General features: G+C 50.0%; 2 protein-coding genes and 1 pseudogene across 2 annotated transcripts in view; 2 read left to right on the forward strand and 1 right to left on the reverse strand.

Moving 5' to 3' along the window:
• Positions 1–10434, reverse strand: part of Fasn1 (Fatty acid synthase 1) — a 50623-nt gene extending 40189 nt beyond the window's left edge. Inside the window, exon 1 of the mRNA XM_077670097.1 lies at positions 10259–10434. The gene's annotated coding sequence lies outside the window, so the exon portion shown is untranslated. The remainder of the gene's footprint in view (positions 1–10258) is intronic.
• An 8255-nt stretch (positions 10435–18689) lies between these two features.
• Positions 18690–23092, forward strand: LOC144139628 (disintegrin and metalloproteinase domain-containing protein 10-like). The gene is made up of 3 exons (XM_077671925.1): positions 18690–18753; positions 22246–23025; positions 23073–23092. Exons 1-3 carry the CDS (start codon positions 18690–18692, stop codon positions 23090–23092), a joined length of 864 nt encoding a protein of 287 aa, XP_077528051.1.
• On the forward strand, positions 23084–24876 carry LOC144139148 (disintegrin and metalloproteinase domain-containing protein 10 pseudogene; annotated as a pseudogene).
• The last annotated feature ends 1420 nt before the right edge of the window (positions 24877–26296 follow it).

The raw sequence follows: 26296 nt of genomic DNA on the forward strand, positions 1-26296 counted from the left end.
ACACACTATCTATATAGGAAACAACTCCCGCCTTTTCGCATCTGATGTACCCGCTATAAATAGCTCAAATGACGGAAATGAAATAAAACACGAAATAAGGAACAAAAAGAACAGGGATTAATATTTCAATACACAACAAAAAATAACGAACAGGAAAAGAAATGAGAAAAAGAACACAATGTGCCGGCCGCGGCAACAGCTGTCTGCGAAAATGACAAAGCCCGACATATTCCGCGCGCGTACAGCTGACATGTTGATGAACGTCGAACATATTTCCTCGCTGTCGTCACACAATTCAAACGCGAGTGTATATATATAACCATTGCACAACTGCACCTGTTTCCGCTACAGTTAACAAATGATAGACTTCGATAAATCGTACGCACGGCGCTGGCCGGGGAGGCGAGTGTCCAACGTTTAACCACAAAGGCGCGTCGCTGCGTCAGCGTCGTTTTCGCGAGCAGCACTGACGCGTGAAAAGCGTGTTTAAGGCGTTAATTCGCAAGCGAATGCGCACGCACACCTTGGGAGTCCCTTCCCGCGGCGTCTCGAAGCACGCGAGACTTCGCGAGATTCGTGTAGCTAACAAGCGTGAAGCAATATCGGCATCGACTCAGCCAAAGCAGCCGGAGACTTCACAGCACCCCTTTTATCGATCTATTTCGTGCCGTGTTAATAATTCACATATAATTATCACCCTCAGCCAGTAACAGGAAGCGCTAGTACGACACGCTAGTATCTAACAAACGTCAGTAGACGACGATCTCCAAGAAGGTACACCCAAGAGCAAAAGTTTACGGACCACGAAAGGAGCAATTTTGGGTTATTTCTCTGCCGCACGGCAGCCCGCCCGGGGTACTATGTGCAGTATTTTTCATAACTTCAGTAGCTATACGACATCTCGCATGCACACGGCAGTTTGTCGGGCTGCGACCGGAAGAGAAATAACCTAAAATTACCATTTACGTGGTCCGTAAACTTTTGATCGTTGCTGTACGTTAACGTTGACATTGTGAAGGCTAATGACTGACATTCAATGCGCTGATATCTGGCATCACCTTTGTTTTCACATATTGACGCTCGTCTGCTCGCGCCCTTAATATAAATATGCGCTTAAATAAGAAAGGTCAGTGCCAAGTTTAAACCATACCGGAAAGCGACTGACAAGCACCTAACATTTATATGGTGACTCTTCATAAGGCAACCCAGGGAAGCCAGCGCTACTCAATGAGATATAAATCGTCCTCTTGTCTGCGTTACATGTATACCTGCGGGGGCTTACTGCTGCGTGGAAAAGGGCAGACGTAAATAAACAAGCCACTTATTCAGTAGCAATTCAGCAACACAATTTGCCGTATTCGAAAAGAACATGCCCGGGACGGAGAAAAAAAAATGGGCGAAATTCCCCGGAGACAATTTCGATGTGCGCGCATACTAAAAGCTCGAAACACTTTTTTTCCAACGTCCCTGGGGTTTTATCCTGGAAGTGTATACAAGCGATACAATCCACGGTTTGAAAGAGGTGCAGTTGTCGTTCAGTGGGGAATTTTCCACGTGTCGGCGTCCCATTCACGGGCCCTATTCAATGGCTCCTTGGTTACGGACACAAAAAGGCGTCGTACGAGGAAGAACTGGCCATCACGCATCAAGGCACCGTGACGTCTCGGGATCGGAGAAAACAAAAATAACCGTTACGTCAAGCGCTGTAGATGCGGTTAGAACACGGTGGAAGACTAGGCGGCGATTGTGTCCCCTAGCAACGACGGTGTTCACCACAGACAACCGTAAGCGTAAGGAGATATTTAGAAAACGTTTAGTAGACGTTTGGTAGACGTTTTGTATAGAAGGCTGAACGCCAGTAAGAGGTGAAAGCTCGTGGACGACGCTTGGAAATTTGCTATCACTTCCGTTACATGGGAATCTCGTCTTTCATTGGCCTTAGTGAACCCCTGCCGGGATGGAGATGAATGCACTTAAAACTTCAGCTCGTGGAGCCGAGTCACTCCAGTCAGGCTCAGGCTTTACGTTCAGGTTCAGAACGATGTTTTTCTCCGCACTTTCATATTTTGTAGCGCCTACATAGCGCAAGGTATCCCACCTGCATAGTTTCCAAATAATAATCTAACACCAAAAAAAAAAAAAGGAACCAAAAATGAAAAACCCGAGTTTCGCATAATTAACAAGCAGCACATACCGGACTTCGAAATGTGTGAAACAGCACATCGCGGCTATCATTTCGAAGTGCTGACTAATGCAGGAACGCAGCAGGCGCGGGAAATTTGAAAAGAAGCAGACACGCCCCCTTCCCCCATACACAATAAAAATGAAAAACTTCACGATTCCAAACTCGTCAACGCTTCGATATTCAGCGAAAGAGACAGACAACGAAGAGGCCATGTGTGTAGATATTCTTCGCACGTATTCGACGTGGTTTTCAAATTTCAGGACCGGCAACCGTTTCCGTGCGCTTAACGGCAAGCAATTAATACAAACCGCTGTATCAGTCCATTCCAAAGTTCCGCATTATTAAACAAGCCGCACACGTGCGCCAGACTAGGAAACGTGCTTAAAAGAGCGAGTCGCCGGTATCACTTCGAAACACCGGATTCGCGCAAGCAGGAGACCAGGCAGGTTTGGAAAGAAGCTGACACGCGCGGTTTTTGTCCTTAAAAAACAAATAAGAAAAGATAAAAAAAAAAACAGCCCAACTTACCCACTCTGCCGCTTCGATATTCTGCTCAAGTGAAGGCTAACGAAACGGGCCCTCGAGCGTAGCACATGCAGCGCACGTATTGGACGCGACTTCCAAATTTCAACTTGCCGGTAACCATCTCAGTCCAGTAACTGTCTTTTTTTATTATTTCAATTTATCAAGACTTAACGAAATTGAGGGGAAAAAAAACGGCATCCGCAATACCAGCAGAGTCTGACTATGGGCATGCAAACGTATCGTTTCTTTTGCCTTTGTTGTTGCACAAGTTTCCAGAAAGTCATAGGAACTCAGGACATTAAACTAAGTACATATACGCAGTGTTCTGATTGCTTGCAGGGTATAACGCGCCGACGCACGCGCAGGCGATGAGGCGCGCTGTAGAGGAGGGCTCCGGATTAAGTTTGACCACCTGAGGATCTTTTAACGTGCGCCGAAATCTCGAACCCACAAGCGTTTTCGCTTTCCGCCTCCATCAGAAAAGCGGCCGCCGCGGCCGGGGAATCGAACCCGCGACCTCGTGCTCAGCCGCACAAAGCCTATATGCCGTGTTTTCCGTTTTAAACATTGGGGTTATCTAACGCAAGAGCGCTAACCGTCAACTGCACTACCTTGAATAGTAGCATATTTCCAAACTTTTTGTACGAGATTTGCTACATTTGAACCGAACCTTTTTTGCTCTTGCGGCCACCAATAAGGCGGTCGCCGTTACCGTATTTTTCTAAATACCAACCCGCTCCCTCCATTTCAATCCACTTAGGCAAGGAGATTTTTTTTTTTTTCTAACTTGAAAAAAAGAGGAGCAATGGATTGATTGTCGGGTTTAGCGCGCCGACGCAAAGCAGGCGATGAGGCGCGCCGTAGTGGAGGGCTCCGGGTTAATTTTGACCACCCGGGATCTTTAACGTGCGCCGAAAAGTCGTACACACGGGCGTTTTTGCTTTTCGCCTCCATCAGGAAAGCGGCCGGGAATCGAACCCGCATCCTCGTGCTCAGCAAAGAAAGGAGCAAACTTGAAACACGGAGAATAGTGGAAATACCATAACCTCAAAGAAACTTCCGCTGCTTTCGCTAGTTTTGTGAAACAGAATAACAATTTTCAGCGCAAGCTTTCTTTCCATCTGGAGGAAAAGGTTGGCGATCGAAACATGATTCACAGCAGCGCTCTCGCTTAAAATGTCAAACTGCATGCGAGACAAAAAATTGAAAGGCGACATACCTCAACGGTACGTCGGCACGGCCTTAGCGTCAAGCCCTGTCGCGACTTTCGCGTTTCAACTTTTTTTTCCCGTTCCCTTCAAACTCAAGGATTCGCCGCCTTTCTTTTGGCGGTCAAACGCACGACAAGCGGCGGACAACGAATTGAAACGAAATCGCCAGCAAAGCTCATTCATCGCCAAGAGCAAAGACGCAGCAGACCGCCACCATGCAGGGTTACAGGAAAGACCCGCACAGTTGGTTCGCTGGGCTCTCCCTCCAACCTCGTTTTTTTTTTTTTTCGTCTTTTCTTGCCAGTAAATAAAATCGCGAACGCCGGCCCCGTATCCCATATGAAATCTGTCTGGTACTGCCGATACGCAACGCCCTTTGAAAAAAGTTCGGTGATGTATACGGTTGATAAATTACGGGATACAGATAACGGTCCAAGCGTCGACCGTCGTCCTCGGGGATGCGGGGGTTCAGGGTCGGCGTACAGCATTGAAAGACGTGTTTACCGTTTCGACGAAATTCCCTTTTCACGACGGCCGGCGATAACGGATAGCGACGTCCCAACGATATTCTTGTTAACGGGGCAGGACTTGCTTCAATTCAAAGAAATTGCGCCTAAAAATCAGAGTGCGCTAACTTACGATCAGACCATCAGGGTATGTGCCGTGCGCAGGCATCAGCCATATATGGATTAGCAAGTACTGTCCAATCTAGCCGTGAAGGTTGCACTTACGCCGGTTTCAGCGGAAGAAGTACCGCAGAAGGCGCTTTTGCGTCTTAGCCTGTAAATAAACCCTCTGAACTATCTATCGGAGCCTCTGCTATCTCCGTGACTATAATGACGGAAATAAGGGTTGGCAGTCAAGAACCCCTTTGCTTTCTGAGGTTTGCTTGACTGCCAACCCTTATTTCCGTCTTATTTCAACGAGCCCCTCATTTCTTATTCGATATATATATATATATATATATATATATATATATATATATATACACACACACACACACATGAAAAAGTACGCCCAAATTCTGGAATATGATAGTTTTTGCTCTCCCCTGCAGACCTACGCAGAGCAGTATTTTTGAAAACCGAATAAGAAGACCGCGGTTCCCTGCGCAAGCGGCTGCTGGCAGTTCATTGCGGTAATGTAGCCTCCGCTGTATAAAACGCCGACTGTAGAAATCGCTGCACCACGACCGAAGAGGAAGCTTTCTAACCCTCACCCAAGCCGAGTATTGGCAACCGTATACTTTTCTGTGTTCTCAACCCTCCCTTCGTGGCGACATCAGATTCATCCTCTAGAGCGCCCTATACTCTGTAGAAAACGGCGGCGCGACATTTCTCCAGAGGCAATCGATCAGCTTCGAGGGGAACCCGCCCGGCGACACAAAATTCAGCGGGGCGCAATATATTGAGCGTCTGCTCCGGAAAGCACTCAAGTGCCTTGCAGCTTTTTCTACATTGCCGGTCTTATTGAGACTGAGAGGTCAGACAACGCCTGCAGAGGAAAAAAAAAAAAAAAAAGCGACCGCTCGGAAATTCGACAAATCGTCTAGATCACCCGCGCTACATAGCACTCTCTTCTCTTGGATTAATGAGGTTCTCCAAGACTCGGCGACAAAGATTGTGGGGATTTGAGGGTCCATTACACAGGGATACATGCCGCGCCGTGGATTACGAAGGATTTACAACGCCAGGATTTGAAACACCTGCGCCGACAACGTGAGGTCAGCAACAGCCTAAACGCGGGCAGGATAGTCGCCTTTTCTTTTCATTTCTCATTCTCAGTGGTATGGCTCATTTACAACCTCGAACTGTAAGGGATCAGTGTCAGTATTACGGCTGCCTCTCAGCCTGAACCCCATAATGTGCGCCTTCGTGTTAGAAATAAGTATTCGCGACTAGTTGTTGAATGGACATGACCGTCTCCTGAAACACGGGTACAGTTAAACCTCCATTTAGTACAGTCACGGGGACTCATTTATTCCAGGTTAAGCCGCACGCCCACACGTGCAACCGTGAAATGTGTTCGTTTCAAGCAGAGACGACACAACTTCGAACATTTCCGACTTGCAAAGTGTAGAACGACGGAAACCAGACGGCAGACGAGCAAAGGCAATTCGCGACTGTTAGCAGACGACGCGAATTTAAAAATGCCAAAAGCCTTTGCGCTACATTTACAAGTGCCTGTATTGACGTCAATGGCACTTTAGAGCCCAAACGAAAAAAGAAAAGCGCACAGTAGCGGAGAGGCTCCACAAAGAACTACATATGATCACGAGACGTTTACGATCTGGACGACAGACACGACGACCACTGGCCACAGCAGACGATACAGGGAAGCAGACGACAATCGCGTAAGGCGGTTCGGCCTCGACAATGGCGCTACCCCCCCCCCCCCCCCCTTTATTTATATACATACACGTCCCGGCCGTTCGGCTGGGAATAAAAGAACGCGCGCGCTTGCGTGCTCGTCGCACCACCGTCGCTTCCTCGTCCGAGACACTCTGCTGAGAAAAAAAAAAAAAAGAAAGACTACAACCTCTTCCCGCGGTAGCGGCTCCCAGGCAACAAAAAACCCCGCGGCAGAAGTGGGCGGTCCGGCTGAAACAACCACACTCCTTCACCGACGTCGTGAGCGACTCATGCACGGTTCACATGCGAACAGCGAACCTTTTTTTTTTCCCCTGCCCCTCGGAGGCGACATTTAATCGAACCCGCAAGTCCTGCTGACGTCACAACAACGCGTCTGCATCGAGATCTCTCGCCACTCTATGGGCAGACACTATCACCTCACACGCGCGCGCACACACACCATCGGTAGATGGTCAATTACATGCGCGGTCTCTCGGCCCTGAACTGTCTTCGAGATCTTCCTCTAACGGACACTACGCCTAACTGATCTTTCGGGGTGGATAAAATTAGCATCAAGGCCCTGAGCAATGTGCACCGCAGGGGCTTTCCCGCAGAGAATTCTCGACACTATCTATCTTTAAAGGAGAAAATTCAGGGGTCGACGCGCTTTTGAGAGACGTCTTCGCCGGTTGTCGTGCACATGCGTTCAAGGGCAGCGCCATGACGCATTGTATCGTAGGGTGCACTCAGCCTTTTGCCTTTGCAACTTGTTTGTCTTCGAGAGAACACGTGCGTGCAAAATTCGAGCGTCTGCTCATTTGCATTCGAGGCGGCTGCAAAGCTTCCAGCAAGCCTTCAAGACAACACTAGCGGCATGTTGCGGAAGACACAGGCGGTTTCACCCAAAGCGCTAATGAAAGCCAACATTCCTGCTATAAATACTGCCGCAAGTCTCGCAGTATAAATACTGCACTTATTTTTCGTCATCCTACCAGTCCAGTGTGCGAGGAACTGCTGACGTCATCCGCCGCCCGCGCGCGCACGTGAACAGAAAGTGCGGGAAAAACGTTCCCGCGCTACGAGTGGCGTGATCTTGTGTGCTTTCATTCTTTGCTGTTTTTCTCCTTTTAACGTGGCCGCTGTGTCGTGTTTTTGTATTCTGCATGACCATGCACCAAGTCAAATCCATAAGAAAGGGGGACCAAGGTGCCTATTCCCCCTCTCCCCTTTTTAGCCTTCTAGACTAGTACTGCCAGCCTACACTTCACGCCAATTATATGCGGTCCAGTTAGGATCACAGAGGGGCACTTATTCGGATACCATAATGTAAAAAGTGATTTATTACGCCAAAAAAAGGGCGAATTCAAAGCTAGCTGCACGGTTTGTTTACCGCCGTGAAGGTATCTTTTATCTCAAATTTCCTTCATCTTTTTTTTATATCCTGCACAAACAAGGTCAGCAGGCACGGGACCACCAATTTCCAGCAGGACAACAGCTGATTCGCGCCAGAATTATGCGCGTCACAATTATTCGCTGACGTAACCACTTTCTGCGTATTATACGGTCGGTGACATGAACAACGAACGTAGGTTTCCCTGGCTGCTAGATGAAGTTGCGCCAGCATTCAAAACACAACTGTATATGAGGAAGTTTAAATGACCGAGGCCGCATTATGCCCTCGCACTGCGTAAGACTTAAAAGTGGCAACCATTCGTGCCCTTCTCGTCGTTTCCAGCGCGTTTAAATGTCTCGTTGAAATTCTCAGTGTGCGTAATTACTCCTTCCGAACAAAAGAGCGCGCTCGCTGTCGCGTTTCGGATTCGTATATACATCCCAAACACAGCGGCCGTGATTTAGGTCGTGCAAGCACTTCAATAGCTGACCCTGAAAACTCGCTACTCACGTGTGACCCCGTTTTTTTGACGTCTGCTCCGGATCGTCTGCGCGTCGTCTGCTACATGTGCAGTCTCTTCAGCGCGAAAAAAACGGCCCCCTGAAGGTCGCATAAACCAGTACAACTTTTTAGTAAATGCGCTGAAATACGCCATACTATATTTCACTCTTTGCCAAAAGCCCATGTAGAACACGCGGCTGATTATACGTTCCCGGAAACAACTCTTCCACGCGCGTCCATATACGCACCGCAGAAGATATATTTCATCGTCTGCCAAGTTCAGCTCCGAATGAATGCAGGAAATTCGTGGTCGAGGAAAAAAAGCCCACGAAAATACGAGCGGTTCAGGAAGCAGTTTATTCTATCCACTTTAGGCTCACGATATTCGCCGCGTTAATTTTTTTTTTTCCCGCGTCCTAAAGAGTTGGGAAAATTGCGTTCGCCTGTAGAACAGACGACGGGCTGGCTCGCAGCCCAGCGTAGTCTTGAAGGTCCGCCGGAGAGGGTTAAGACGCAGCATGGCCTCGCCAGACGGTTGCCATGGCAACGGCGTTCGCAAGACGTTCTCTCTGCCAGTCTCAACTGCCCAATGAAGAGCACAGGAGTGGCTCACGTGACCAGGTGACGCGATCGGCAGGCTGATCACGCGGGGGATGTAGCAGACTGTTTTCTTTTTTTTTTTTTTCTGCTCTGCAGAACAGCACACGTGTTAGCAGCTTTTTTTTTTTTTTCTCCTCTTCTTCTCCATGGAATATGGCGCTATAATATTTCAGTTCACAGCCAGCAGATTTTGACGAATTTGCTGCCGGTTGAAACTTCCGGGGTTGCACTATTTTCTACCAATTCACCCTTGCCGTTTCCTACTTCGATTACGCAGCTTTATAACGTTGCTACAAACGAAAATTTTGTTTGAGTGATCAGCTTTCGAACGCCAAAGGCAATTTGGAACACTGAAACCGATCTCACATCCACGTGCTGAGCGTTCCCTGAAAGACATCATGCGCGACGCAGATCGATGTTGAATCGGCGTTGCACACGAACACGCTACGTATGCAATATCATTGGTAATAGAAACTTTGGTGATACTGATAGGATCATTGATATTCCATGAACTAAAATTCGGCCACAACTAGCAGACGTTTGAACATTTCAACAAGCGCCTTGCTGCTTAACGCTTAATTACTTTTTATACACTGAAGCGAACTGTGATACATTGCACCATAATTGATCAGCAAACAGTCGGCACGAAATGTACGTAGCCAGCTCAAACGCTATAATGTTCAGCGCTCAAAATAGTGGCGCCGGCAGCCACTCGCCCACAGAATAGGAAATATGTTTCACTGAGGCAGCCAAGCTAATTCTCTGATGTGAGAATATAGATCAACCCTCACAACAGTTCCTGCAACTCGATATTATAATCATCAGTCTTTTAGTCAGACGACGATCAAACGAAACTCGCAGCACTCGTGCAGGCGTAAAACAGCTCCACAATCTCAATCACGCTTCGCCACGAAATCAGCACTCGTGCAGGCGTAAAACAGCTCCACAATCTCAATCACGCTTCGCCACGAAATCGTCCAGAATGTTCCGATTTTGCGTTACGGCAGCGATGACATCTCGACCGGTCGGGCCTCGAACATCTGCATTGCGTTGGTGCAGCGCGGGTGTGGTTTGCGCCGACAGCACCGACAGTCGATAAACCCACGTACCAAGGCGCATCGCGCAGGCCCCTCGAAACTGCTTCGACCCGAAGGGGCCCCGCGTCGCCGAATCGAAATTCCGGCGGCCCCCTCCGAGCTGCAAAGCTACAAAAAACTACACGGGCTGCCAGGCACCATCGGCCGAGCCATTGACCGTGGAAAAACTTCCTCAACCCACCGGAGGTTACCGGAACACTGCCGGTCTGGGTCACAAACTCAAGTCCGCCGCTTAGCTTTTCGAACGCTGCTGCTCTGTCACGGGCGTCAATCACAAGCCACGTAGCACAACACCGACGCTTTTGTGGAGCCGGGTTCCGGCTCAGAGACGGACGCCCCACCGCGTTCCTCCTCCTGTCAGCGGCGCGAGGGACGTGCAAAAGAGAGCGGCTCACCTGTGTTGCTTTTTGGATTATGGTCGCCGGCTGTTGTTCTTCATAAATGTGTGCTCGAAGCCGGGGTGGTTGGTTGGTTTCGTGTCGCGTGTTCGGTGGCCGCTGCAGGTAGTGTTGTGTGTCGCGGTTTATTCCTGGGGAGGCGACGGCGGCTTCACCGGTGAACAAGCAATTGAATGAATGGAAGCCGGTCTCGCCAGACGGCGGCTCAAATACAGAGCGAGCGGAGAGGGACTGGCCGGTGCGAGGAGGCGAGGCTGAGGGCTCGCCGGAAAGCGTCGGATGATATGGGACCACGTGAGCCCAGCCAATCGCGTCAGGAGCTCCCGCTCGCCCGAGTGATCACGTGCGCCGATCACGTGACGTAGCGTCCGCTTGCCGCAATGGCGGCCTCCATGACACGCGTCAGAGAAAGCCGGCCCGATCGCTTTGCGCTGCGCGCCGGTTTATCTAATCGACTGCACCGGACGCTACTGCGCGCGAGAGAGCGCCGGTTACGGGGATTCCGCCGCACGAGGATTCTTTCTCGGCGTTTGAAGTTGAGAAAAAGCGCCGCTGTTCAACGCCACCGCTCCTGCCGCCTGGCCTTGAAAGCTGGGAGCAGGGCTGGAAGGACTTCCCAAGATGCTCTGCGCACGTCATGGGATCAGCCGGGAACGTCAGCGAGTGACGTCATGGCGTGGTGCACGAAGTTGTTGTTGCTCCAGTCCGCACCGCGCTGCGCGAGCGTGGTTGTGGTGTCTTAGAATTCCGCTCGGAGGGAATTCGGCGCGCTCATCGCAAGCGATTAATTTAACGATCCCTTTCTTTTAAGTTGTTATCATAAGTTTCTTCTCTTCCATCTTTAGTGTGGCCATCCAGCACTTGGAAACACAGATAATATCGCGTAAACAACTCACTGAGCTATGTATTCTTTGTAGCTCCATTGGTCATTTTACTCGGCTTCTCGACGGCGGCGTCTGCTGTGCAGCGAAGAGCGCTAGCAGACGATAAGTTATCAAATGGCAGTGGAAACTCTTTGCTCCATGGTTGGAGTTTCGCGCGGGAGATAAAGGTGATCGTGTAGACGAGCCTCGCATCAGCGCTGGGCCGCCGGCGAGCCCAGATAAGTGTCAGACTACTAGCGAGCTTTTTTTAGCTCTCACCTCGGCCCTGTGTCAAGAGCGAGCAGTGTAATCCGTGGCGCGCTGGAAAATAAATAATCGAGAAAAAAAAAGGAGGAAAAAAAGTGCGATGGGTTCCGAATGGCGTGATCGCGCGGCGTACATCGGACGTCTCCTGCTAGGGAGCATGGCGTCGACAAGCGCACCTCGAGTGCCACAATGCGGGGTCGAAATTAGGGCTAGGCGTAGATTACAAATTTAAACCCGATTAACCGGCAGCCTTTTTTATGATTGTATTGTTAATAGACTCGTGGGTTTTGTTAATTCGTGAAAGTGAGATCAGAAAAATAGCAGAGTTCGTACTGCAAAGTTCTTTACAGCTATTTCACCGGTTTAAATCATTTTTCATGAACATTGGTAGGCCGGCAGACGCAAGTAAACGTTTCGCTTTAAATGTGGTTTAAATATAATATGGTCGCTTCAAATTTAAATATTTCCGCTTTAAGTAAAAGCGGAAAACGAGTGTTTGAAGTGTGCACGGTACGGCCGTGTGCCCGAAGATAGAGCATGCCATCCTTCCGACGACGTGATGTGCATCCAAATGACGTGCGTGCCGTGTATACGAATAAGTGTACGTTGCTTATGCCAGGTTTAGTTTGCGAAAACAAAATCTGAAATTGTGCGGCGTCAGCGAATGGGCACTCGCCCATTTTTGTGCGCGGGTGTGTTAATAGATGCCATTTTCTACTTAACCCTTTTCCTCTATCACTAGCGCTATTTTACTAAAGCAATTTACTAAATCGACTGTTATATCTTGATTAGTTAATTTGCGTCATTGTAATAGCAGGACCAGTATTAAAGTTCATCCACAGGCATTTACGCGATTTCCAATAACAAACAGCGTATCGGGTGTTATGTCTGATACAAAAGGGGGTTCCGCAAGGCTCCATTCTTGGGCCCCGTTTTTTTTAATTTAATTTCGTTGTTTGTATTAACACATCTTCCAACTTGTCCCAGTCTATCAACTGAAGGCATTTTGCACGCTGATGACACTGCCATCTCCACCACGAAAAAACGGGCAGCAGTAATTAAATTATGGCGGGAAAATATTGTCTCGTGGTGTTGTGATGACCACTTGTCAATTATCTCTTCTAAAAGCAAACGTGCGATTTTTAGCACAAAGCTGAGCAGAGGTAGAGAAGTACTGTCCAACCGGTATATATTAATTCTTACGCCTTTTTTTTTCCTACGTACCATTGCACATTCCTCGGTTTCGCAAAGAACGCGCCGAGATTGCGCTGTACACAAGGTCCATAAAATTAAACACAAATTCGTGAAAAAAAAAACGGATAATGAAAAAAAAATCGTTTTGAGGCGGCCTTGTTGCAATCAGTCTCGATACTGAAATTCAGCATTCCCATTTTCCCCTTGCAGTATCCAGCGACATTCACCGCGTATTAACGGCGACACATTGAAATGCATTTTCGTTAGCTATTTTGCAGGGGAAAATAGACAGTGATGGATTTCAGTATCGAGAGCGATGTCCTTCCCGCTTCCGGTTCCTCTTTGAATATTCAGGGCGGTGTTGGATTCAAAGCAAGGAAGTCCTTCCGGTCGCCCCTTTGCTGCCTTCTCAACACTGCTCAAACAAGGAACAATGTTCTGCAATGATTTTGACTTTCGCGGAATTAGTATCGGATGGTCCATTCTTTCAAAATAAATACATCGTCATACCTACTGGTGAGGGGGGAGATCTGTAGGCACTGTCGGTATATCGATACTCCAACCGACCAGCACGATGGGCCTAAAGCAATTCATATGCCTAAAGTTTTATACCTTCGTTCATCAGCAGTACAGTTGAATCCAGTTGATAGGAGGTCCATGGAATTGCAAAAAACTTAGAATTACCCGAACTCGAAATTAAACAGAAATCACAATGGCAGCATTGCCATATCCACAACACGCCTCACTTTTTGATTTCATCAGAATCTCGGCTTTCGTCTGCAATTCGAGATTAACGTTTGACTGGTAGTTCAGACGTATACGCTAAATTGAAAGCCTGAAGCATCCACTTCGTAAACTGATCGCACGGCGCTGTGCACAGCAAAGAAGGTTGAGGACCTGAAAAGAGATAGAGGCGTACGCTCGCGCGAGTCTCAGCTGACCTGCCGCTTCACAAATGTGCGCCGCCTCAGTGGCGATGGTGCCGCCATAGTGCAGAGCGCAGCGGAGTTTTGGCGCCTAAACATTTTGAATTTTATCGCGATATAACAGTCCTCTTGATGCTTCTTATTCGAAATAACTTCCAATTAACCCTTCGGCCCTGGTATCCTATATTCAGGACATGAACCAAAAGACTTTTAGCAATTTGCGAACGAAACAAAAACAGCTAGTTTTCTCCGAAATATGATGCCTCTTTTGACACACATTACCATTCTTCGTTTTTTTTGCTACGGATGAACGCTAGAAAGATGAAGGCATTGCAGTGAACGCGCAATTGACGTCAGGGTGACCCCAAGCACCAAAGGCCTAGTTTTATGAAATGTCTCTAAACCTTACAATATTTGCACTTCCAGTATGTGCGCTCACTGCTTTCCAAGTTTTTGGGAAACAGGCTAATATGTATTTTTTCCCTTCAACTTTCAACTTTAATGTTCTGATGGCCTAATTAGATGTCATGCTTGTAAAGCCCTGATTAATTGCACCACAAGCTCAATTTTTCGTTTGCAAGCTTATGGGGTCAAAGTGTTCAAGAAAACACGGAAAAAAATTCCGCTAGAGAAATAAAGTCAGGGCTGAAAGGGTTAAGTGATATACTGGGTTTAAGCTTCGAGTTATCGCCAGATTTCGTCCATTGAATTGCGTGTAAAATTTCCGGGACCGGAACACCATTTACAAATTAAGTGACGTCGGATGATCGAAGGTCGACTGTATTATAATCGTCAGAAACAGCGGGTGTCTGCAGGGCGAATGCCCCTCGCGAATAATTCCCGTATATAAAACTTGCCAACGCCCTCTACGTCTCCTTCAGTAGCTAAATGAAAACGGGCTTAGCCTTCGCTTACAGTGGGTTCCTTCCCGTGTCGGAGTGCTCGGAAACGAAGCCGCGGACAAGTTGGCCCGTGAAGCGACATCTTGTACTCGTTTTCTGAAAGTGGCTCCAGACGAACGGCGAATTCTAAAAACCATCAATAAAGAACACTTCAGATCTCTTTGGTGTGACCACAACACCAACCTTGCGTTACCAAAGGGAGGAAGAGGACAGAGGCATCCCTATACTGTTCCGCATCCGGACCAACTCAGCGCGGACACCGGCGTGGCTTCATAAGCTGAACCTTGTCTACTCACCTCTGTGCGCAACGTGTTGTGTAACAGATGAAATCGGACATTTTCCTGTGGACTGTCGAGAGCATGCGACGGAGAGATTAGCTTTGTTTAAAGAACTTCGAAGGACAGCCGCTCCGCATGACTCTTTGGATGATATAATTTTTCCTGTAGGCCCTTGGATCACCAGGAGAGACATTTTGCGCCTGATACCCGGCTTTTGAAGGGACACACGCCTCAGTGACCCCTGGTGATTTCCCGCGCATAGCGGCAAGAAGGTGTTCATTGGCGGAGCAATTGCTGACATATCCCGCAAGGCTAGGTCCATCCTTTAAAAAACATCCTCACCACCAAAACCACCGTCCAACGGCTCCCGCTGTACCTCAGTATGGTTGAACCTGCGTTGCGAAGGAAGGACACTAGACATGAGCAAACATGTGCGGGGACTACAACTGGATCGTTCGTTCCTTATCTACGAGCAAAAGGTCTGAGAGTGCCCCGTAGCCGAGGTGCAACAAAGCAGATACCAAGAGTGCATCTAAAAAAACTGCGGAACTGTCCCATCTACGGCATGATATCAACCACGCATTCCGACATCTGTCAATGCAGAATTCCTTTCGTCTGACAGACGTAAACGCTTTTTTTTTTCAGTACGTAAAGGTAGTGGAATGTCGGACACTTCTTTTAGGCTTACCAGCTTCACTGAATTACAAGTAGTAATAAAACTGGAAGTATGCAGCAATAGTTCTAAAAGTAATTTTTAGTAGTCGTGCAAGTCAAACGTAGAAATAGCAGTGATAAAATAATTAGTAGGAAGCCATTCTAGGACTTCAGTGATAGTACAATTAGTACCGGTAATAAATAATTCGATTGTTTGGAGAGGACGTGGATCTTTATATCAGGAATCCATTCTAGGAATTCAGTGATAAAACAATTTAGTAGCGGTAATACATAACTCGACCGTTTGAAGAGGATGCGGTTCCTTATAACAGGAATCCATTCTAGGAATTCAGTGATAAAACAGTTAGTAGCGGTAATAAATGACTCCCCCGTTTGAATGGTATGTGGTTCTCTATACCAAGAATACATTCTAGGAATTCAATGATAAAAGAATTAGTAGCGGTAATAACGAATTCGACCGTTTGAATAGTATGGGGTTCTTTATACGATGAATTCATTCTAGGAATTCGCTTAGAGACCAGGAGTTGCTGGACGTCCAGATGACTGCTGGTTACCAGGTTTCCTTACAGCTCACGGTGGGAAGGGGGGATTAGAAAGGGAGAAGGTTTGTGCCCTATCATGATGTGAAGTGGAGTGCCAATTTGAGCACAAAACGCGTTCAGTAGGGAATTAAGCGGGGAACGTACGATTGAAGCAGACTGGGCGGGGAAACGTGCTAGGAGTCTGCGCAGTAGCGATTCTTCTGCTTTGAAAAGTTGAGGGTTGGAGGAAAGGAGACGTCTGTCGGAAATACTAATACTGAGTAATGTCTTGAAAAGTGAAAAGGGGAGAAGATGATGGGGTCATTTTGATAATCTTTTAAAGTTTACTAGTACATAGCAAAGTTTCTTCATCTACGCCCTAAATGTTGACCTACATCCGCAATGAAGGCGCCTAAAACTCCAATTTGAACAGCGTCGTGGTGAACGGCTGGTGCAGTGACACCTGGACTGAGTACGAGACACATAAGGCGAACTTCAGTTAGTTAAGCCTGCAGTACGTGGTAGCTGTTAGCGGTTTGAGCACGGGCCGTAGTTAATTATGTATAAATATCGCGGAAGCAAGTACAATTCGGATGGCTTCGTCACCGAGCCTATACACAAGAACAGCCCTTCATGCCAAGGAGCAACAAGGCGGCAAAGCAGAAACTGTACACCTGCATGTGCAGGAGAGAAGAAAAAAATTACACTGCGCAAAAATATTTGCTTTGAATTGTTAAATATTTTCGATGAATGATATCACGGCAGCTGTTATGGGGGTCTCGAGGGCACTTGTGAAAGCAGACCAGACAGCAACCCAGCCAGCTAGGCATTTAACATTGGTATCAGAATCCGCCATTACTTCCCGCATTCTTAAAGGGACACTGAAGTGAATTTGTCAAGCTCCCGTTTTTGCTTGCACTGCGTAGACTGGCTCAAATGAGCATACTTTTCATCGTTTATCCGGTTGACAAATCGGTAATTATTTTACAAAGCGCGAAAGAAGAAAAACTACCATGCGCGGTTTGCGGCGGCCGCACCAACTAAAGCTGTGACGTTAGGAGGAGCCGCACCGTGATTGGACGATGCCCAAGGTGAGCAACCAAACAAGTTTCGGTTTCGGTTTCGGTTCTGTAAAACACAACCAGTGGCGTTGTTGGATGGGCATTCTCAATAACTCAGTAATCATCGTACCGCGCTTCTGCCATGTTGTCACCTGTAAAAATGCATAAAGATAAGCCTCCCAGGACGGCTTGGAATCGTAGCATTCACTAGCCGAGGCCTACGCAGTGCATGGACGCCCTCCGCGTACCCGCAGACGCTTTTCCCCCATATTTGGAGCTTGCCTCACTCATGCCTGTACCGTAAAAAGTGTGTTCGCACCAGGCCAAGGGTCTGTTCATTCTGGCCTGTGCCCACTGCCCGAAAGCAGTCGGTGCTTATGGCAACAGCACGCCAACGAGAACTCGCTAGCGCGCCAGTGCCAGCCTGCGCGCGTTCTGTGAACTAGTTCGTGGAGCCATGAACGTTGCGGCCCAAAAAAAAGGTGAATTCAATGTACAAAACATCGGCAGAAAACGAAAAAGTTAACTTACAAAAAAAATAAAAGCACGTACCCGCGGGGACTCGAACTCGTGACTTGCAAAACACTTGCGGAAACATACCTACCGCCTCAGAGCACTCGGCCACGGAGCGGGCTCCGCTGACCTTGGTAATATAGGGTATATATTGTACAACCAGTTTACACTTTTATTTAGTTTTGGCATTTCAAGCAGCTTAGGTGACTATTTGTTGTATTGCGCTCGTGCAGTAAGCGTCGCCCGAGTTTCCACAATAGCTCACGTCTAGCAATTGCATTTCGTAGACGGGAAAGCGTTCGCAGATGCGTAGTCGTGCTGCTGACCGCTGTGCTTGTTCGCCCAGCGCAAAAAAGTGCCTCCCGCACCCTATTTTTAGGCTGTACGGTAAAAATATCAGTTGATTTTATTTCCTTAGTACCTATATTGCCTTCGCTGACTCTTTCCCTGCCTTCAAGAGGCCTTATATTTTCCTACTGGCGTACCAGTCAGCGAAGCATCGCATGTGCGCTTGTGCAGCGCTTGTGTGAAGCGACCTTGACTTGGAGCTAGATACAGTGTACAAACTAACCAAGTAAAGAAAGGCCCATTCTTCCATTCACAAACGTGTCCTGGCTTCGTTTCAACTGAGCGAACGAATTGCGACGACCCGTCGGCGGCCGGCGGACGAAACGCTGGGCCGACTGACTCTGTCTGAAGGCCGGGGAGCCGTGCAGTAGCGCAACCAATTGCGAGCTCGGCTCCTCTCGACGTCACACGAAAACGCCGCAGAAAATGGGCGAGCGGAAAGAGAGGAGGACAGCATTTTCGAATTAATTTTTCTACTAAATAAAATCGCGTAAACGCGCCCAGAGTGGTCGTAACATGGCCTGGGGACTCCGGACTACAATTTGCGCAAGTAATCCCGCAATGTTTACATATCACTTCAGTGTCCCTTTAAGACCCGCCCTCCTGATCACCGCAAAAGCATCCGTCTAGTCTGCAGACTAGCGCGTTCCTCCCTGCCAGGAAATGAGCTAACGCATGACGCCGGCCGGGGCTGAGTTTCCGGGATGACCTCAATCGCGACGGCCCTCCTCCCCACCTCCTCCCCCCTTTCTCCCAAACGACCCACAATGCCCCTCTCGTATCACCCATCAGACATCACCCATCACTAATGCTTTTGCTACGCGGCAACTTTACATTGACAATTGAACGCTCGCTTACAAGTGCGCCCTATGCATTCACAATGGCGCACTCGATGGACAAGTGGTCCAACGGCTTTCGGAAGGCCTTTGAAACGGCCGTGTTGCGCAGGTATAAGTCTCCTACCCTTGCCTTTTCCCCATTACGTGGTGCACTGTAAATATGCGCCGATCCAACGCCAATCCCATGGATTCACGTGTACCCTGACACCTGTAAGGACACGCGTAAATGAAGCCAGAACCGTTAATTCCTCACTCTCATCCAACGGAAGGTTCTTCTAAGCCATCCTAATTTTCGTCAGATATCTAGGTAACCACACTACAGCAATGGGAGACATGCCTGCTGAGCTCCTATGCTGACCTTTAAGAATTGCTCTCTTCCAAGTATACCCTCGGACGCCGCCTGTGCTCGAGGGATATGTGCCGCCGTTTGAACTTGGGAGACGTTTCTTGTATCTCCCACCCCTGCCATCTTTTCTTTTGTTTTCGGACCAATAAAGTCGTTCATTATAATTAGCAGGCAAAAAGGTTTAGCACTGAAAATCTCCACTTTGTCTTCCCCGGCTTTCGGGAGTTTCAACGGGCACGGACGCAACTTGCCGAGCACGTCTTCTTGATCTGGGAGGCGCAGGACCTGATCCCGACTAAAGGGACCTGAGCCCCCCCCCCCTCCCCCCCGGGAAGTCTTTCCGGCAGTGGTACGGGGTCGCGGAGTTTGGCGGTGGCTGTTCTGCACGATGGGCCCAGGTGGTGCCGGGCTGTCGAGCACAAGGTGCGATGGGTGGAAGCGGATGCTTGCATCCTCGCTTCTGGTGCCACCCGCGTACTTTATTGATTGATTGATTGATGGACTGATTGATTGATTTATTGCTTCGCGGATTGATTGATTGATTGATTGATTGATTGATTGATTGATTGATTGATTGATTGATTGATTGATTGATTGATTTATTGATTGATTGATTGATTGATTGATTGAAAACACGTTTATTCCATTTTGTTGCGCTTGTGCGCTGCTATGGATAAGCGTAGGGTTGGTATACGGGTATTGGTAGGGAATGGAAAAGTGAGAAAGGACAATTAAGCCGTCATTTACTGCGTCAGCGGCCTGGGGGAAACACTATGATCACCTGGCATCATAGCCGTCGTAGTATCCTGCGCATCGACGCAAAGCCGGGCACCAACGACTGGTGCTGCGGGGTCAAAGAGAAAAAGCAGCATGGCGCACTGCAAGTTAGCGTACCCAGCAGGACCTTTAGGAGGCGGGCAAGACCAGGACTGTAGAGACGTGGGCCACGGTCCCAGTCGCACGTTGGCGAGGGCACGGCATCGAGGAATACTGTAGCGGGCGCCGTCTCCAACCATAGATGTTGTAGGTCTGACCTGGTATTGCAAGTGCTGCAGGTGCTCGGGACACTGGGAGCTGCCCCACGGCGATGAAGGCGCAAGAAAAGACAGTGTGAGCAGTGTCCCCGCATGAATTCGTCGTATGATCACTGTTTCCCGCCCCGAGAACTCACGGGAAGGAACTGCAGGGATGTGCAGAGGGTTGGCCATGGCCGCGAGGTAAGCTGTCCGGCGGGCTCGACTTAGCTGTCGTTCAGCCGTGGGATCGGCTTCTTCTTGAGAGACGGGCTTTGCAAAGACGCCGTCGTCACGACTGAGGAGGGGCGCCTAGCTAGCACAGAGAGTAAACGCGCGCGTGCGGTTCGGTGCACTTTCTCATTTCCGAGAATACGGCAGTGTGCTGGCACCCAGTGGAGTGTGAAGCCGTTACCCGATGCCCGAAGTTTCGGAACTTTGCGGGGAATGATTTCGGTGACGGAGCCGGTGAATTGGCACGGACTCGATACACTGCTTTTGAGTCCGTGTACGCATGGTGATGTACAGGGGAGCTCGGTAGTCGTTCCTGGAGAGCTGCGTCGTGATAGTCACAGAGGGCCTGCAGCAATTCAGCTTGTTTGCTGTGTGTGCCGGAGTGACACCGACGTGGTGACGGCGACCATGAAGCCCAGTAGTCTCGTCGAATCAGGCCGTGGCGTACACAATGTGTGAGCCGGCCGTAAAGGGCATGGAAACGTCCGGGTAGATGGCACGCTCATGCCTAACTGCCGCCTGTGTGGAGCGGGCGTGACCCCGCCGATATCCAGTCCGTTCGCGCTGATAAGGCTCTTGTCACACTTAGATTATAAAGCGGTAGCATATTTACAACTGAAATCGACGTAGATGTGCGAACAGGATTATTGGTATCAAACGCCGCTCCGAAAATTGAGGGCGTAAGCGAATTTGTTCACGTGACTCCTCCGCTGAGCGTCGGAGAGAAATAGAGGGGAGCACAATTGTACGAACGGCGGATGTGCCTAAAGTACCTAAATGTCTCTGATTGGCTACTCTAAGAGTGCGAAGGGGAGGGCGATGAGTTGAGGGCTTGAGAGCGACGATGGCAGAAAGCTCTAAATTAATTCTTTACTCCGAAGGTCCAGATTTCAGGGCACCTAGAGTGCCCACTCTGGAAGCATCGCAGCGTCTCATTAAAAGGATATCAGAGCCCGCAAACCAGGATAGTTGTACGGGAGGTACGATTATATAGTGCTCTCGTTGCAGGATGATAGCTCTTTTTTAAGCAGAGAGCTGTCCGTGTTTTTTATATGATCTCTTTTTACAAGTCTATCATCTTTTGCTGGCATACATACCAGCGTGGCAGTTCATCTTCATGAGTATTGTCCAAGACCGTGGCCGTACCTTCCGATAAAATATATTACTGGCGAGCACGAGCGCACCGTAGTGGCTGAAGACACGCTCATACATGTGGATTCACTTTTAAACGGCTACATCGTTGGCACTAGAACAAGCTACGTTTAAAAATAACGACAGATACACGCCGGCAGCCATTTTGGTGCCTGTCTCCAGGGTGGCCAGCTTTATGCGCCGAACTGCGGCTGACTTTGAGACCCGCTTGGCAACCATCCCAGCTGTGTTTATTTCTGGAGGTTTGCGAGACAGCACGCCGGTACGATACGGTCGAGCTCGGTTACTCTAGTGTAGCTTATTTAGTGGCTCTAGATTACACTAGACACCCTAAATAAGCTACGCCTTTTTAGTGGCTGTGGGTTATGCTAGGCCACTGTCGTTTGTTCCCAGAGCTAAGTGAAGTAGGAGTTTTCCACCTTCCGGCCGGTTGTAACAGCCCAGGACAGAGCAGCACAGAGCAGCACGGCATCGCTACTCTGTCTTGGTCTTGAAAACGCACTCTCAACGTGCCATGCAGCCACACTGCGTTTTGAAAATCACGATTTATCGAAGAACTCGCGCACGCTGCAACACAGGGGCACCAAAATGTCTGCGCCAATGGGTCTTCCGGGGAACAAATGTCACGTGACGCAGATCGACGAATGGCCGCTGTCGGCGGAATTCAGCAATGAGAGAAAAGAGTACCCACACCCTGTGACCTAGTGGTTCTAGTCGGCATTGTGAAGAGGAAGACGACGAAGAACCTGTTTCTGGTGGCCACCCCATTAGACGTACGGTTCATGCTCAGCCTCGGAAGCTTTGTTCTTTTTCTTGTAGCACTCTCCCACAAAAGTTCCCTTGCCTCCTCAGTACGACGTCTCAACGACTTCGTTCACCACTACGAGCCGCTCTCCTACGAGCCCATCGACATGCACCGAGGCAGACGCTGGAAGCGATCGGTACCCGGAAGCAGTGCCCGGCGCGGCAGCGACATCGAGTTCACCTTCAGGGCCTACAACAAAGAGTTCAAACTGCGGCTCCAACCTGACCGCTCCGCGTTCTCCAAAGACTTCATCCTGCAGACGCACCGAGGCCCCATCAAGAACCACCTTGACCACCTATACTCTGGCCACGTCGTGGGGTTCCCCGGAAGTCACGTGGTGGGGGCCGTCATCGGAGGCGTGTTCAGCGGTCGCATATCTCTTTCCCGCGATGGCGAGCAGTTCTACGTTGAGCGGGCTGGCCGCTACTCGCTCGAAAGCTTCCACTCGCTCATCTACTCGGCCCATGACGTAAGCTCCACCGGCAGTCACTGCGGCCTCAACGGGGCTACGAAGGACGTCCTCGACAAGGTGCGGCGACGGTACGGGCGCCAGCTCCCGCGGTCCTCGAAGCACCGTCGAGCAGAGCGTTTGGCGCCGGGAAACATCGACACGACCGCGATGTCGTCGGCGCTGAAGTCGCCGCAAAACACCCCACGTGCTTCAATCGGAAACGACGGTATCAAAGTGGCCGCTTTCGAAAGCAGCACGATGGGGCTGGTGCCGCCTTACCTGCCGCTTCGGCGCAAGACCCACGTAAAGCGCGTCTGCAACATGGAAATCATCGTGGACCATAGGCTGTTCCAGGCGGTCTCGTCCGAAGAGGGCGGCGACCAGTGGAGGGCCCGAGAGCTGCTCACCGACATGGTGTCCCAGCACGTCAGCGCCGTCTCTGAGATCTTCGCGTCCACAAACTTCAACGGCATCACGGGCATCACCTTCGAGGTGCAGCGTCTCGTGGTCAACGACTCGAACGCGTGCGAAGGCCCGCAGATGCTGGACAACTCCTTCTGCCGAGACAACTTGGACGCGGCCCACGCGCTGCTCGAGATGTCCAAGACGAACCACGACGGTTTCTGCGTCTCGTACCTATGGACGCACCGAGACTTCCCCGGGGGCACGCTGGGACTGGCCTACATGGCCGAACCCAACGGCTACACCGGCGGCATCTGCGAACCGTTCCAGTCCGGCACCAGCGTGGAGTTGGGAACTAGAGGTAGCGGCTTCCTGGGCAGGTTGAGCCTCAACACGGGCGTAATCACCTTCCTCAACAAGAACGTGCGCGTTCCTCAGCGGGTCACTGAAATCACGTTCGCCCACGAGCTGGGGCACAACTTCGGATCACCGCACGACTACCCCGCAGAGTGCGTGCAGGGCGGTTCGGGAGGAAACTTCATCATGTACGCCACCGCCACACGCGGCAACATGCCAAACAACCGACGCTTCTCCATCTGCAGCGTGCGCAATATCTCGGCCATCCTGGCGGAAATGTTTACGGACCAGGGACCGCGCCCCAACTGCTTGCAGGAGCCGCGCGGTCCGTTCTGCGGAAACTCGATCCGCGAGACAGACGAAGAGTGCGACTGCGGCTTCGACCGGCGCGACTGCTCAGACGACGCCTGTTGCTACGCCCGCGAGCACGGAGAGATCAACCGCAGAGCGTGCACGCTCAAGCCCGGCGCCGTGTGCAGTCCCAGCAACGGCGCATGCTGCAGTGCCAGCTGTCGCTTCCACAACACCACGGTGCCCTGTAGGGCGGAGGACGACTGCCAGTTCGAAGCGTACTGCGACGGCGTGGCCGGCGAGTGCCCGCCATCGGAGTGGAAGCCCGACGGTACCCTTTGCAACCACGGCACCCAGCTGTGCGAGTCCGGGGAGTGCAGGCTGTCCGTGTGCCGTCTGTTCGATCTGGTCGAGTGTCTACTGACCGGGGCCAACGCGGACGCCGGCCAGCTCTGCCTCATCGCGTGTAGGGAGAACGAAGAGGGAAGCGAATGCAAGGAGGCCTGCGCGTTCAAGAACATGAAGGACTTCTGCGGCCGACACATGCAGCCCGGGGCGCCGTGCGACGATCTGCGCGGCTACTGCGATGTCTTCCAGCGGTGCCGCCTCATCGACGCCGAGGGACCCCTGGCGAGGCTGCGGCACATCGTGTTCGGTGCCAGAGGCCTGGGAAACGCGCTCACGCGCCACTGGTACGCGACTCTTGCCGCTGTTGTCGCGGCAGCCATAGGGACGGTGGTGTTCGTGCGCGCCTGCGCAGTGCACACGCCTAGCACCAACCCGCACCTGCGGCACCAGAGGAGTGTCAAAGACAGCGCCAGACACCCGGTAGCCTTCTTGAAGGATTTGACCGGACTATGAGGAGCACGTGTTTCTTCAATGCCTGAACACTGCGCCCACATTTGGAGCCCAACGTGTCGTGGACGTTTATTCGATATCAAAGTGATGTGTCCTCTTCATATTACCACACAGAAGCTTGAGCGTGTCAGATGCAAACGTGATAATGAGTCCTGGCTGTAGCGTATTTGTAGAAGTTATAATCTCCCTCCGATAATTTTCTGGTGCGAATCATGACGCCATATACCAGATGTTTTTAAGAGAAAAAAGTATGGACTGAAATAGGTAATAGTGGCCCGCAAGCTATGGTGTACAAACCGCTGAAGCTGCACATTCAAGCTATGCCTTTTGTGTTATGGTCAAGAATATGTTTCTGTTACATGACAGGAAATACCCACCGCTTTTCTTTTGTGCTTGTAAAGCGGCTCTAAACGAGGGAATGAACTAGAGGGAAGCTTCAGGTTCTTTAGTCGATACCGTCGAAAAGCGCAACACTGAAAAAAAAAACGTGACACGAACGAAAGTAACACAGGACGAGCGCTTACTCACAACTGAAGTTTAATTACGAAACACGAAGAGCATGTAACCTCCGAGTCACCAAACTACGCATGATTCACCACAAACCAGATGGGAACAACCCAAAAACTAGCTGCCGAGAGATTGCATATCTCCACAGTTTGTGAGTTGCAAACCTTGTGGTACTTGTTTTTTTTCGTGGGGGGGGGGGGGGGAGGGTGTTTTTTTTTTGGGGGGGGGGGGGGTTGAGTTGTTCCCATCTGGTTTTTGGTGACGCATGCGTGGTCTGGTGACTGGAAGGTTACATGTTCCTCGTGTTTCATAATTAAACTTCAGTTGTAAGCGCTCGTCCTGTGTTACTTTCGTTTGAGTCGCGTTTTTTTTTCACTGTTGCGCTTTTTGAAGATTTAGACATGGAATTTCACCAACTAGCCCAACTCGCCAGTCTACTGCAGCAAGGTTCCTTAGTGTCCATGGAGGAAATGTTAGTGTCTACCACGACCTTCCTGTTGTGTAGAGAGAGAGAGAGAGAGAGAGAGAGAGAGAGAGAGAGAGAGAGAGAGTGGGGCACTGGCTAGCCACGCAGTGTCGTCTTCATCATGTGCGTGTCCGTCCTTCCGTAAGTCCACCTGCAGTTCTTGGCCAGCAACGAGGAAGCGACTTCGCGATCACGTGTGGGAAATATTAGATGCGCCTCGTTCTTCCTTGCGCAATGACTCCGTTTAAGCCCAATTTTCATAGCTGCGTTCCCACGCTTCTGCGACTATCGGGGAAGGCGGCGACGTGTAATGAAGCGCGCGAACAACGCCGTAAATATTTTGCGGTCGCCAACAGGTGTTGTACGCGCGCAACACTTGTCTGGGGCGCGTGCGCTCTGTGACAAACGCGGCGGGGGCTCAGGGTTTGTCAATTAGTTCGCGGCAGCTGTCAGCGTATAAGCTTTGTATGTTAGTTTTGGCGAGCCACTTTATGCCAGCTGTGAACTGCAAAACCCCGAAATAGGAATGGGGAATCAAAATATGGATAGTAAATTTCAACCTAGAAAAAAAGACGATGCAGCCGCGGTAACAAAAGCACCACGAGCAGAGCAGGTGTCAATATACAGGGCAGTGCACTGCGTGGAGTGCCGCAAGGCGTTGTTCTATGTAGTCTACCTTTTATTTTTTTAATGCTGGGGGATCACAGCGCTACTTATGGGACATTTGTGGTGAGATCGCGGCCGCGACACCCGAGTCACGGTTTTT

The sequence above is a fragment of the Haemaphysalis longicornis genome, unplaced genomic scaffold (genome assembly GCF_048455015.1).
Source record: "Haemaphysalis longicornis isolate Haplotype H1 unplaced genomic scaffold, Haemaphysalis longicornis Haplotype H1 scaffold_5, whole genome shotgun sequence".
NCBI classification, from domain to species: Eukaryota; Metazoa; Arthropoda; class Arachnida; order Ixodida; family Ixodidae; genus Haemaphysalis; species Haemaphysalis longicornis.